General features: G+C 38.0%; 1 protein-coding gene across 4 annotated transcripts in view; it reads left to right on the top strand.

The window, feature by feature from the left end:
- Positions 1 to 13,067, top strand: part of clec16a (C-type lectin domain containing 16A) — a 44,880-nt gene that overhangs the window by 21,049 nt on the left and 10,764 nt on the right. For all 4 annotated transcript variants that reach the window (XM_061712834.1, XM_061712836.1, XM_061712835.1 and 1 more), the window contains exons 13-18: positions 1,516 to 1,635; positions 2,075 to 2,184; positions 5,316 to 5,360; positions 7,657 to 7,707; positions 7,872 to 8,000; positions 8,406 to 8,526. In XM_061712834.1, coding sequence (XP_061568818.1) covers positions 1,516 to 1,635; positions 2,075 to 2,184; positions 5,316 to 5,360; positions 7,657 to 7,707; positions 7,872 to 8,000; positions 8,406 to 8,526 — 576 coding nt within the window. The remainder of the gene's footprint in view (positions 1 to 1,515; positions 1,636 to 2,074; positions 2,185 to 5,315; positions 5,361 to 7,656; positions 7,708 to 7,871; positions 8,001 to 8,405; positions 8,527 to 13,067) is intronic.

Here is a 13,067-nt window from a genome sequence, read left to right as displayed (position 1 = left end):
TGGATTACCTGCATAACAAAGTTCATTTGCTCCTTCCAGCCTATGTATCGCTGTGGTTCCTAGAGCCGCAGCAGATACCATAAGGGATAAAGGATCATCTCATGTTAAAAGCACCGCTTCTCGACCAAATGCTTCTCCTAGAAAATGACAAAATGGATAAGATATGGATATTTATGGGTCTTCATAGAAATGGAGACCACTGAAACAGACAATTCAGCAATTCAGCCGATAGTCAAACCTCGGATTCAGGAGGAACAATACGGTTTTCGTCCTGGTCGTGGGACACTGGACCAGCTTTATACCGTCTGCAGGGTGCTTGAGGGTTTATGGGAGTTTGCCCAACCAGTCCACATGTGCTTTGTGGATCTGGAGAAGGCATTCGACCGTGTCCCTCTTGGCATTCTGTGGGGGTTGCTCGGTGAGTATGGGGTCTGGGCCCTCTGCTACGGGCTGTCCGGTCTCCGTACGACCAGAACTGGAGTTTGGTTTGCATTGTAAGTCAGACTTGTTCCCGGTGCAGGTTGGACTCCGGCAGGGCTGCCCTTTGTCACCGGTCCTGTTCATAATTTTTATGGACAGGATTTCTAGGCGCAGCCAGGGGCCGGAGGGGTTCCGGTTTGGGAACCTCAGGATTTCATCTCTGCTTTTTGCAGATGATGTTGTCCTGTTGGCTTCATCGCACCGGGACCTTCAGCATGTGCTGGGGCGGTTTGAAGCCGAGTGCGACGCGGCAGGGATGAGAATCAGCACCTCCAAAACCGAGGCCATGGTTCTCCATCGGAAAAGGGTGGCATGCCTTCTCCGGGTGGGTGGAGAAGTCCTGCCTCAGGTGGAGGAGTTCAAGTATCTCGGGGTCTTGTTCACGAGTGAGGGAACGATGGAGCGTGAGATTGACAGACGGATCGGTGCAGCATCCGCAGTTATGCGGTCGATGTACCGGACCGTCGTGGTGAAGAGGGAGCTGAGTCGAAAGATGGAGCTCTTGATTTACCGGTCAATCTACGCACCTACCCTCACCTATGGTCATGAACTTTGGGTAGTGATTGAAAAAGAACAAGATCGCGAATACTGGTCGCCACAATGAGTTTCCTCCGCAGGGTGGCTGGACGCTCCCTTAGAGATAGGGTGAGGAGTTCGGTCACCCGGGAGGAGCTCGGAGTCGAGCCGCTGCTCCTTCACGTTGAGAGGAGTCAGCTGAGGTGGCTTGGGCATCTGTATCGGATCCTCCTGGATCCTCCCTAGGGAGGTGTTCCAGGCATGTCCCTCCGGGAGGAGACCCCGGGGAAGACCCAGGACACGCTGGAGAGACTATGTCTCTCGGCTGGCCTGGGAACGCCTCGGACTCCCCTCAGAGGAGCTGGAGGAAGTGTCTGGGAGGAGGGAAATCTGGGCATCCCTGTTGAGACTGCTGCCCCCACGACTCGGTTCCGGATAAATGGATGAGAATAGATGGATGATTTGTAGGCCCTACCATCAGTTTCAGACTTATGGTTCTTCAATTTTTTTCTTTTGTAGGTGTAAACCGTGATCTTCTGGAGCGCCTGCAGCTGCCAGTTCCAGACCAGGAGAGGAGCTCTTACAGTCTGGTGCTCGTAGAAAGACTGATCCGAGTGATGAGCCAGGCAGCTCAGCCAGGTAACACACACACAGATGTGTGTTAAATGTCTTGGTATCCTTTGTAGTGTAGATAATAATATGAAGCTATCTTGCAAGCAGATTACAGTTTTATTTCCCACTGCTAAGCATGGCTGTTGGTTGAATTAAAAAAAAAAAAATTAAATTCAGTGATTTTCTTTTTCTTTTGGTTTTTGTTGTTTGTACAGTACCAACCTGAATATTTAAGCACAGACATAACAACATGTCTTACAGGAGCTGCATAAGTGAATATAAATAATGTTAAACTAGGAGACGTTTGTGTGTCTCAAAAACACTATGTATATTTCAGAATGTTTCATAATTAAAATACATTTAAGCTACATACCATTAGAAGCTACTCCATTATACATCTAAACATTTCTTCCTTTAGTGTGTACAGTATTATAACATTATTTATGTATTTGTTTTTTCTGTCTAGACGGTAGAGTGCGTCTAGCTACTCTGGAGCTGAGCTGCCTTTTATTAAAGCAGTCTGTGCTCTCTGGAAATAACTGTATCATTAAAGATGTTCATCTGGCCTGTCTGGAGGTAAGGGACTCACAAACGTACACATGCTGCTCAGTGATGTCACTATCCTGTTAATGTCACATGCACACAGGTGTAATGTTTCAAACAAAAGTGTTTCTGGGGAGCAAAGAAGAGAACACGTATTATCAACCACAGAAGTTAAACGCCTTCTTCTTCTGTATAATCTCTACATTTCAGTACAATCTGAATCTGTAAGGCTACTTGGAAAGAGCCGGGTTATGATTGTTGTTAAGATTTACTCATAAATGTGGGTGGGACTTACTCATTATTCTGCCCAAACCTTGACATTTCCTTCTTGCTTTATTTCCTTTTCTCTGACTCGTCCTTCTGTCTTTCTCTCTTGAGCTTGGACTAACTTTGCTTTTTCTTGGTCATCTTTCTGGGAAACCTTCTGTTCCTCTTTTATAACTTCAGGGTAATCCTCCCCACCTGCTGTTTATTTGCATTCACACCATGTTCCAGGAAGTGTTTTATTTTATTTTATTTCATCTCCTTCAGTGGCACAGAAAAGAAGCCTCTTTATTTGCTTTTGAAAATTACATTTTTAGTGCTTTTGATTTAGATTTTTTGCATTTTAATATTTTTTATTGTATATCCGGACAATAATAACATGTGCAATATCTGTGCAATATCTGTCTACCTCACACACATCCTACCTGCTTTTTTTGCGCTGTTTTTCTTTCTTTTCCCGCACTGCACTACTTTTTTGTTTTTCATTCCAATGTATATACTGTTTATATTTTGTAATTATATATTTTTTTACTTTTTTTACCCTTTCCCTGCATGTGTGTTAAGTGTACTGCTGCTGCACAGAGTGAATTTTCCCATTGAGGGAGAAATAAAGGATAATCTTATCTTATCTTAGTATATTTACGGGAATTTGATTGCTACTCATCTCTAACTGTAAAACAGACCAGGTTGATATTCAGTATTGTTTGAATGTGACCTCGAGTTACTGAAAGAGGACACTAAATCATGTCGTTATCTGAATTTGCTTTCATTTTCAATCCTAACCCCATAAGCATGTTTATTATATAAGGAAGAATTTGCAACATTACAGATGAGAGTATAGGGGTGGGCGGTACACCGGTGTCATAGTCATCACCGGTGTGACACTGCGCCACGACATGGATTTTGCAATACCGTCAATACCGTAATAAATCAATTATAAAATAATAAGCCTAAATAAGGCATTAAAAACGTCGGTGATATGCAAGGTTTGCTGCCGTGTTGTGACAGCAAGAGGTGGAAACACAAGCAACCTGTTTCATCACTTAAAAAACACACACGCCCGTGAATATGAAGAGGCAACCCGGGCCAAAACGAGCGCAAGTGGGACCAGCAGCTGCTGCTGGGGCCGCTGCTCAGCAGCACCAGCGGAGCACGTCCCAAGACTACACAGCTTTCACTGCAGGCATCGTTTATGCTGCTACACCTTACGACAAGAGTAGTAAGAAATGACAGGGCTTAAAGTATTCCGGCACCGTGCCGGATCTCCGGCGTACGGAGTTTTTTTTCTCGGCGTGCGAGTTTGACTGCTTTTAAAAAAAAAAGTTTTGAAAGAAAAAAAAAAGTCTTAGTCAACCGAGTTCGTCTACCAATGGAATGAGAGGAAAGCAGCTCTGGCTCAACCAAACTAACACCGGCCAATCAGAAGTGGAGCTGGGCGGGTCTTTGACGGCAGCGGAGCGCAGAGCGCTGTTTCAACCTGCCGGAATACCAATCACCGACTTCAAGATGGAGAAAAAATTAATGAATGTCGGTTTAAAAGAATCTTTTTGCCCAGAAGAAAAAAAGAGTGACAAAAAATACCCATAACCATGTTCTTCTCTCGAAAAAACACACCTGTACCGCAGGCTTTAGGAGAAAAAGACGCTGCAGCGCGAGTCGGGATGCAGCAGCATCAGAAGAGCAGTGAAATACGTGCGAGGCGGTGCTGATCTCCGCAGTTTGAAGCTTTGTATAATAATTGTAAAAAAAAAGGGTTGCTACTATGTGAATATCACTTATCACGGGTTCTTTTTGGAACGTAACCCTCTCGAAAAACAAGGGATTACTGTATATGAATACTCATGGCATAAACCTGTCAAGTTTTGGATTTAAAATTAAGGGAAATTTTCCACCACCCGCTGTCCAACCAGCCCAACCGAGGTCCAGTATTACATTTTAAGACAGGTTTACAAAATATTTAAAATATAATATAATAAAAATAAATATAATATATATATATATGTGTGTAAGATCTTTAGGTTTTTTGCCAAATAAATATGTTGAGAATGCATGATACTCTCCCATGTCTCTTTTTGATAAGAATACTACCATTTACTTATTATATTATAAAAATATTAACCTTATTCACATAAAGGGACAGGACAGGTTACTCCTCCCAAAACGTACCAAAAAAATACCGTGATATTATACCGTCACCGTTCAAAAGATGAAAAATACCGTGATATTAATTTTAGGTCATATCGCCCACCCGTACAACCTCTGATTCATGTTAATCATGTGATTCACTCTTTGCAGTTCATTCGTATTGTTGACGCATACACGACAGGGCTTTACAGGAATAACAACTGGTAACTGCTAATGCAGAATTTGCTCTTACTAAAAAAGCTTTGATTCTGAGTGCTGTTCTCAGGGGTCTTGCAATTCTTATGGATCAGTACATAAAGGAAGCTTTTAAAGATTCAGTGGCATTACCTTCCACCCTGTTGTTGTGTACTATTGTAAACATAAAGGAATCCTGCCACATTAGAGAGAGAAACGTTGCTTTCAGCTGGGTGAGAAGATAATGTGTGTTAATGATATAGAATTCATTAGCATCTGGCAATACTGTCCCATCAAGTAAATGTGTTTTATACAGACTGATAGGTCTGATGGGAATTGCTGATTCAATATTGTTCTTTTGCATTATGGTGAAATAATTTATTACTACTAATGCATAGAAGCAATAAAGAAAAATAAATCATCTGTACTATTTTTTGTCTAACATATCCGAACCATTATTCAGCCCTGGTATTGACTGGTATTGGTTTTATCTTACTTGTTTGTTTGAAGATGTTAGTAAAGGTGAGGATACAGTATGTTTTTTCCATGGGTTTACTGGTGGTCATGTTTTTTGTTTGCAGGGAGCCCGAGAAGAAAGCCTGCATTTGCTGCGCAGATTTTACAAGGTTAGTATACACAGTAACACAACACTTTAAACATCTTCACATATCTACACAGTTTATTTATGGACTCAGTAGATCTGCAAAATAAGTCCCTTACACCATCACCCACCAACATGTACACAATTTACAAATACAGATAAAAGGGATCAAAGGTTTAAGGACACCATAAAACTCAGTCAGAGTGACACTGTCTAATTAGTGTTGCAAAGTATTTTACAATTCCTGCATTGTGTCGTGCACAAGACTATTTCTGCACTCAAGTGGGACACTTTAGCTTGAACTGCTAAGACTGACATGGACAATTAGCCACTAAAAAGCATGAATTTAGAAAAAATGGACTAAGGGAATAAATATCTTTGCATTGCATTTAGTCCCTTCTGAGAAAACAAAAAGTACAGTAATAACCTGACTATCTAGCTTGTTGAAAACTTGTAAGTGAAAGTAAAACACATTGTAGATAAGGGTATATAATTGGTGATAATTGCTATTCCTTTAAAAGGATAATCGATGTCACGGAAAGTATTTATTAACAGGTAAATGACAGGCAAACTGCTTGTAGTGCAGTTTTCTGTTTCACTCTGATTTTCTGACATACCGTAAGTCACAGGAGTTAATTTTCACTCTCTGCCTCAGACTACCAGTTAAGACTGAGGTGGAAGTTTGTTTTTATTTCCAAATGTTGTTTATTTTTAGCAAATAGTTAAAAAGAAGTCCAAGAGGTTTGAATTTCCTATCTGTAAAAGATGTCTCAACTACTAAATCACTCATTTGTCTGTTCAGAACATGTTCCCAAATGATTTGAAGTCTGTTTGATTTACCTGCGTTTTGTCTCCAGACCCACAGAACTTTTGGCCATCATGATTATTTCAGATCATACATGGATTTTTGTGTATTCATTTATGCGATTACCTTTTTTTGATGTTATTTACAGAGTTTTGCAGGCAACAAAAACGGTTTAACAGCGAAAACTCTACGTGTCAGAGGTTAGACAAGAGGTCAAACTGTCACTTCCTCCAGAACAGACACCTGATTAATTTGAAACCAAGATACACTTATAGCTTTGATAAATTAAGTTTTTCCATTTGACCAATCTGTTTCTTTTATCTATTGGATTTTGGAAATTTGCAAACAAAATTAATGCCAACAAACTAAAGGTCAACCGTGTCCATGGGATGTACTTCCTTTTGTCCTGCATTTGCATAATTGTGATCTTAGAAATTGGAGGCATCTTATCCTTTATAGTTAAATTGTGTGTAAAAAGTATTAAAAAATCCCCCCAAAATTGTTGGTTGGCATATTTTGGACTTCTGTTTTGAGGAAAAATTCTATTCAACACAGTATGTCTCGAACAAAAGGGAACTATGGTACGTTGATGTAAGAAGGCACTAGGATGAACATGAACCCACGAGTGTTGACTTTAACAAAGACTGTGCTGCATCTTGGATGCTCAGAAGTGAATGTCCAAACTACATCATTTCCTGTTTTGGGTCATAATCTTTTTTTCTTTTTCTTTCTTTTGTTTGATGGGATTCTGTTTGAGAATTCCTCTCTCGCTTGCGTTTATATGGGCAACAGAATACGGAGCAAATAACAAATCTTTCTTGGTATCGTGTTCAGTAAAAGAGCAGAGTAGGCTGGTTATTATTTTCCAGACAGCGGGTAATCATCGTCCCTTGTTGCTGTTGTTGTGAAAGCGTCTGGGTCTGTTGTATGCAACAGTGCAAGATCATGATTACAGTGCATAGCCAAAATGACCCAAACTCTTAAAAACAATAAAAAAAAAATAATTATTCCAACAGAAAATGGCGCTTATCAGATATATGTTCTAACTTGTTTATTTCGGTGAATGTAAACCATCCTCTTAGTGCAGCACTGTAGCATATAGTTTTTTATCTTGATGGCATAATACCAGCAATATAATACTTTTCTTTACTGGTTAATATGCTGTGTATTTATTTGACATTAAAGACTAAAACAATGAATCACTTATCAAAGAAAAAGCTTGTCTCGCCTTCAGGCATGACAAAGTGGTTAAAAAAAAAAAAATTAAGCAGGAATCTGGGCAAGTAATGTGTCATCAGAGTTTCAGTTGAGATTGGACGTTTTATTTGTGTATATTTCTTTTCCAGGTTTCATCTCTTAGTCTCTGCAATCACTATCAAATTAAATGCCTTTTAAACACAAAACGCTAGAAGAAAAGCTTCCATCTTGTCTGTGAAAAATTGATTGTTTTGTCAGTTTTTCGTCTTCCTGCACACTCTTATTTTTAACCCAGCATCAATTACCATCATTGTTGTAGGGGGAAGAGATCTTTCTGGACATGTTTGAAGATGAATACAGAAGCATGACGGTTGGTTGGCTTTTATTTCACATATTGGTTTATTTTCTATTTCTTGACAGTTAAAAATGTGCATCTATTAACTTAGACACTGCAAGGGGCTGCCGATGTGTGGGGATGATTGAGTAGTTGTTGTGCATCAGTGGTGTTGGTTTTCATTGTCATGTGTTTTGCAGAGTAAACCTCTGAATGTGGAGTATCTAATGATGGATGCCTCCATACTGCTGCCGCCCACCGGCACCCCTCTGACTGGAATTGACTTTGTTAAGAGACTACCGTGTGGAGATGTGGAGAAGACACGCAGGGTGTGTCCACGCACACAAGCACAGTCATTTCACAATCATTTCACAGTTGAAATTAAATAAATTATACCTGGCTTCACATGCTTTTGGCTTAGTTTTAATTGAAAATGCAAGAAATGTAACAAATGAAAAGTTATTAATCAGTAGTGTCGAAGTATTACATCCAAGAAAATAAAATGACTTTTACTTAGTAAAAGTCATTTTATTTTAATTTTATTTATGATAGTAAAAGTTTTACTATCATAGTAGTTCATTATAGTTCAGTTTTTGTAAACACTGATTTAGTTAACATATCCGTGCCCCAGTTTCAGAGAAGTAATTTGTTTTAACGTGCCCTCCCTCTGTGTTTTTCTGTTGTTCGTGTGTGTGTTTTGTTTTTTATGCGGGAACTCTCTTCACTTCACTCAGGCGATTCGAGTGTTCTTCATGTTGCGGTCGTTGTCACTTCAACTTCAGGGAGAACCAGAGACTCAGCTGCCTCTGACCAGACCTGAAGACCTTATCAAGACCGATGATGTCTTAGATCTCAGTAAGATGCACACAGATACAGTCAGACTTCATCATAGCAGATGACCTCATAAGAAAAGGCTGATCAGTGTAATATACAAAGGAAATCCACAAAGAAACCCCCGCCGTAAAAGAGTTTACTTCATTCACAGTTGCAACATGGATATCTGACTAATATCATTGATTCTGACTCTGCCAGCAAAATTCATTGGCAGCTCCTAAACACAAATGTATGAGTCCTGTCTTTACAAACCCAGATAAGCCCACATGTAAACATTTAACAACAGCCCAAAAATGTCCACATTTACAGTCAGCACACACCTTTCCATGAAGACTGACTCATGCAAGGCACGTTTATTTGTACTGCACAATTCAACAACAAGGTTGTTCAAAGTGCTTAATAGAGACTTTAAAACACAAAGCAGAAAATAAAAGGTATGATTTAAAATGTAAAGAAACATAAAGGAAGAACAATACATTAAAACAGTAGCTAAAATATGATCAGTTTTCAAATTGAATCCTAAAAGTAACAGTGCCGATTTGGAACTTTTATTCAAATGCATCTGACAACAAGCGTATTTAAATATACTGACTGTCTTAGCTTTCACATGCAAATTAATCTGGAATCTGACAGTTTAGTCTGAATTTCCAAAGGAAACTATTAGTCCATTAAGACAGGAGGCATCCTTCAACATGAGAATAAGGTACACAGATGACCATAGACCGCAGTCCGGAGGGTTGGGCCAACTGCCAGTTTATAAACTTAAAAAGAAAAAATAGTAGCATGTGTCTGGGCGAGGTCTAGATATCATGTCTGAATGTAATTTTAGATTCATGAGAAGCAGATTTTACTGCGTAAGAGGAGATAAACTGCTGTACAAGTCATGGTAAAAGGGGTTGGGCCTATTCATGCAAATCATGCAACTTCGCTCTGAAAACACACAAGAACGCACATACTGATGATGTCCATGGAAAAAAAATCACAACCCAAGCATAACACTGAAGCACATTATTGGTTGGATGAAACAAAATCAAATTGTTAAGATCAGAATGTTAGTGTTACTCAGCCGGTTAACCAGACTGTGATTGTATTTAACTAAAACCTTCTTTCCATACACCCTGTGTGATTCCATATGAATACATTTGGAATACACGGTTATTACTTTTAGTATTACATTCTTGTATTTAAAAAATGTTTTCAATGTAGGCCTATACACTAGGGTTTTGTTTTGGTTTCTTGGGGGGATGAGAGATGTATTATTTACATTTGTGAACCATGATTTATTATTGTATGCTATATGTACATAGAATATTGGCACATATAAAAATGAATCAGCTGCTTGTAAACTTGCAGCCTATATAATTTCACTACATCGTCAAACAACTGAGAGAAGTAAATTTTTCTAGTCCAGTGATGACTAGTACATTTCCACAAATTTGAGTATCAGGCCTCAGCCAATTATTCGACATGTAATTAGGTGCAAAACATATTGAAAAATAAAATGCTGGAAATTCTGCACCATCTGTGCAACAAAAAAAGATGTTGCACAGATGTGTACCGAGTTATGTTATATACTTTATTTAACCATTGTGGTTAAATCCACCCTTTGGAATTATGAATGGAGGAACATTTTTTGTTGTTTTACTTTGTAATAGAATTTAGTTTTGTTTATCTGGAAGTGATGTCTGTTGTATCTGTTGCATAAGTAGGCAGTCATGCTCTTTAAAAGTTATCGTTTGATCTGTGTTGAGTCAGCCACAGTTTTTCTATTTAGAACAAGTAGAAGAGTAATGATGTAAACGTGTGGTCTGGCTGGAACAAATACGTGACACAGCAGTATCCCTGTTACTGATCTGTTTTCACGGGTAGTATTTTTGGTATTAGTTCTGCTTAAGCTTTTTTTTTTTTTTTTTTTTTTTAACATTTGTATAATTGAACATCATAAGCTGATGGACGAGTAAATACACTAGTTTATTTTGGTTTAGATTCTTAGGTCAGTATCATTCAAAAATCACGGGCAGCTGGCCTTCTCTTCTTGGATCCCATCCAAAATATTTTTCTTTTTTTTTGTGGGACGCAGCTTTTCAGGCATATGAGTTGTTGTTTGGAAATTTAAATTAAAATAATAATAAAAAAAAAGTTTTATAAGTCACTGACAAACTCACCCCTCCTGTGGACCATTGAAATTGTGTTCTTCACATGGAAGAAGTGAAAAGCAGTACATTCAACATCTGCAGGGGAATAATATCAAACAGCTGGTTCAGATATGGGGATTAAAGTACCATCTCACAGTTTGGGCCTGTACCAAGCTTAACTGAATTGTATAATTTTATTGGGATTAATGAATTCCATTTGATTCTAAACCCATCAGCTTGGTTAACAACAATATCAAGTTCAAGCCATCAAGCCAAATCCTCTGAAATGAACAGCAGCCTACATAAGGAACAATCATTGTACACCAGAGATCTAGAAACTCTGAACAGAGAAGACAAATGTTTGATAAAAGAGGGGAAATGGATATCCTTGTTGAACCAGAAAAACTAACATTGTGTTCAATGGAGGAGGTGGTCTCAGGTTTCACCTTCCCAACATTAACAGTGCAGTATTGATTCTGCTCCCCAGGCTGGATGTAAAAGGAGTACAAACCTTGTTTGAAAAGCAAATGTTCCTTGCATTCTTACTTTCAAGTCTAGTTCAGTTACTTTTTAAAATAAAATAAATTAAAAGATAATGTTGACTGCCTATTGCAGTTATTCCAAATGCCAGTGGAACGACACGTCACCATATCTGGGTATTGACGACCTTTAAGATAATATCAGCTTTGGCTTGACTTCCTGTAATTTGGTGTCACTTGAAAAGATCATCTTACACAGTTTGTTTATTAATAATGACTCTGTACTACTTTTAATTCAATGGAAGCATGATTAAAAATACATTCCTGTGCTGACTTTACTTGTAAACTAGGAGGCTGACTAAGAACGCACTCTCACAGAGTAATTATGGTGAGAGGGAGGGTTTTTCCTCGTGTGTGGAAGGGGGGGTGTTAAACCTGGAACCTTCCACCTTCAGATGTCTTTTTCTGACCATTGGGCGGCTACTGCCTACCCTTTACCACATCATCTGATAACTGTTGAATCATAGAGCATTGCTGCTATGATTCAGTGGGATTGCAGCTACAGCAACACATCATCAATAGAACTAATCGGTCTCAGGACCGTCTTTACCCGAGAATCTCTTTTTGGAGATTAGAAGTCTCACAAGTGAAAGGTCATGATATATAATGCAATATTATTATACAGTTGTTTGAATCATACATTCCTGTGACGTGTTCAGATTGTCTTGATTTTAGTATATTTAGTTACAAGCAACTATTTATGTATTCAAAATTCACTTTTTAATATATTGATAGATTTTGGATCTTGCATTCCTTAATGAACACATTTAATCATTGGGAGTCTCACTTTGATTTTAGTTATGTATTAATTTTCACACCAGTTAATATTGTCATTCCATTTTTATATATATATATATATATATATATATATATATATATATATATATATATATATATATATATATATATATATATATATATATATATATATATATATATATATATATATATATACATACATACACACACTTTTATATGGCTGATGGTTCATTAAACATTGTTTACAATTAAGACGACAAATCAAATTGTAACCCAAAATAGTCTTTTTCACTAAACAGGTGATATGATGTACAGGACTGTCTCAGAAAATTTGAATATTGTGATTTTCTGTAATACAATTACAAAAACAAAAATTTCATACATTCATGTATTCATTAGAAAACTCAAATATCCTATCTCAAAAAATTTGAATATTCTGGGAATCTTAAACTGTAAACCATAATCAGCAATATTAAAATAGTAAAAGGCTTGCAATATTTCAGTTGGTTTGTAATGAATCCAGAATGTATGACATTTTTGTTTTTTTAATTGCATTACAGAAAATAAAGAACTTTATCACAATATTCTAATTTTCTGAGACAGTCCTGTATATATGCTTAATTTATTGGGAGAACAAAATAATCATGTAATTTGTTTTTCTTGCTCTCCCAAAAAATACCCTCTGTTATCTATGTTATAATCAGGAATAACCATAAAACAAATAACGGTGTCTTTGAACAGCATTATTCTTGGAACGGGAAGCTTTCTTAAAAACCAAAAAAGGGGAAAAAACACTTGACTAAAAGATAGAAGTAGCAACAAAGTTAATAATTAAAGCCATCACAATTTCAATAATCATTAATAAAGAATTTGGCTGTACATTCGCATAGTTGCCTTTTGAACATCCCACTCTGATCTGGCTTTCAACTTGCGATGTCTTGTTAACTTCTGCAGAAGTTAAAACACAGGGGATGTTGAGGTTTTTTCCTGTCTAGTCAGGGGCTTCAATCCATCAAACTGTCCTCTGACTGTGTGGCTGTCGGTGTCCTCTGTAACGGTAGCAGAATGAGGACTACCTTGTCCCTGCTCTTTGGTTCAGTAGGTACCCTTCACTTCCTGGAACCCCCCT

The sequence above is a fragment of the Cololabis saira genome, chromosome 21, assembly GCF_033807715.1.
Source record: "Cololabis saira isolate AMF1-May2022 chromosome 21, fColSai1.1, whole genome shotgun sequence".
NCBI lineage: Eukaryota > Metazoa > Chordata > Actinopteri > Beloniformes > Belonidae > Cololabis > Cololabis saira.
This window is presented reverse-complemented; position numbering and strand designations above follow the sequence as displayed.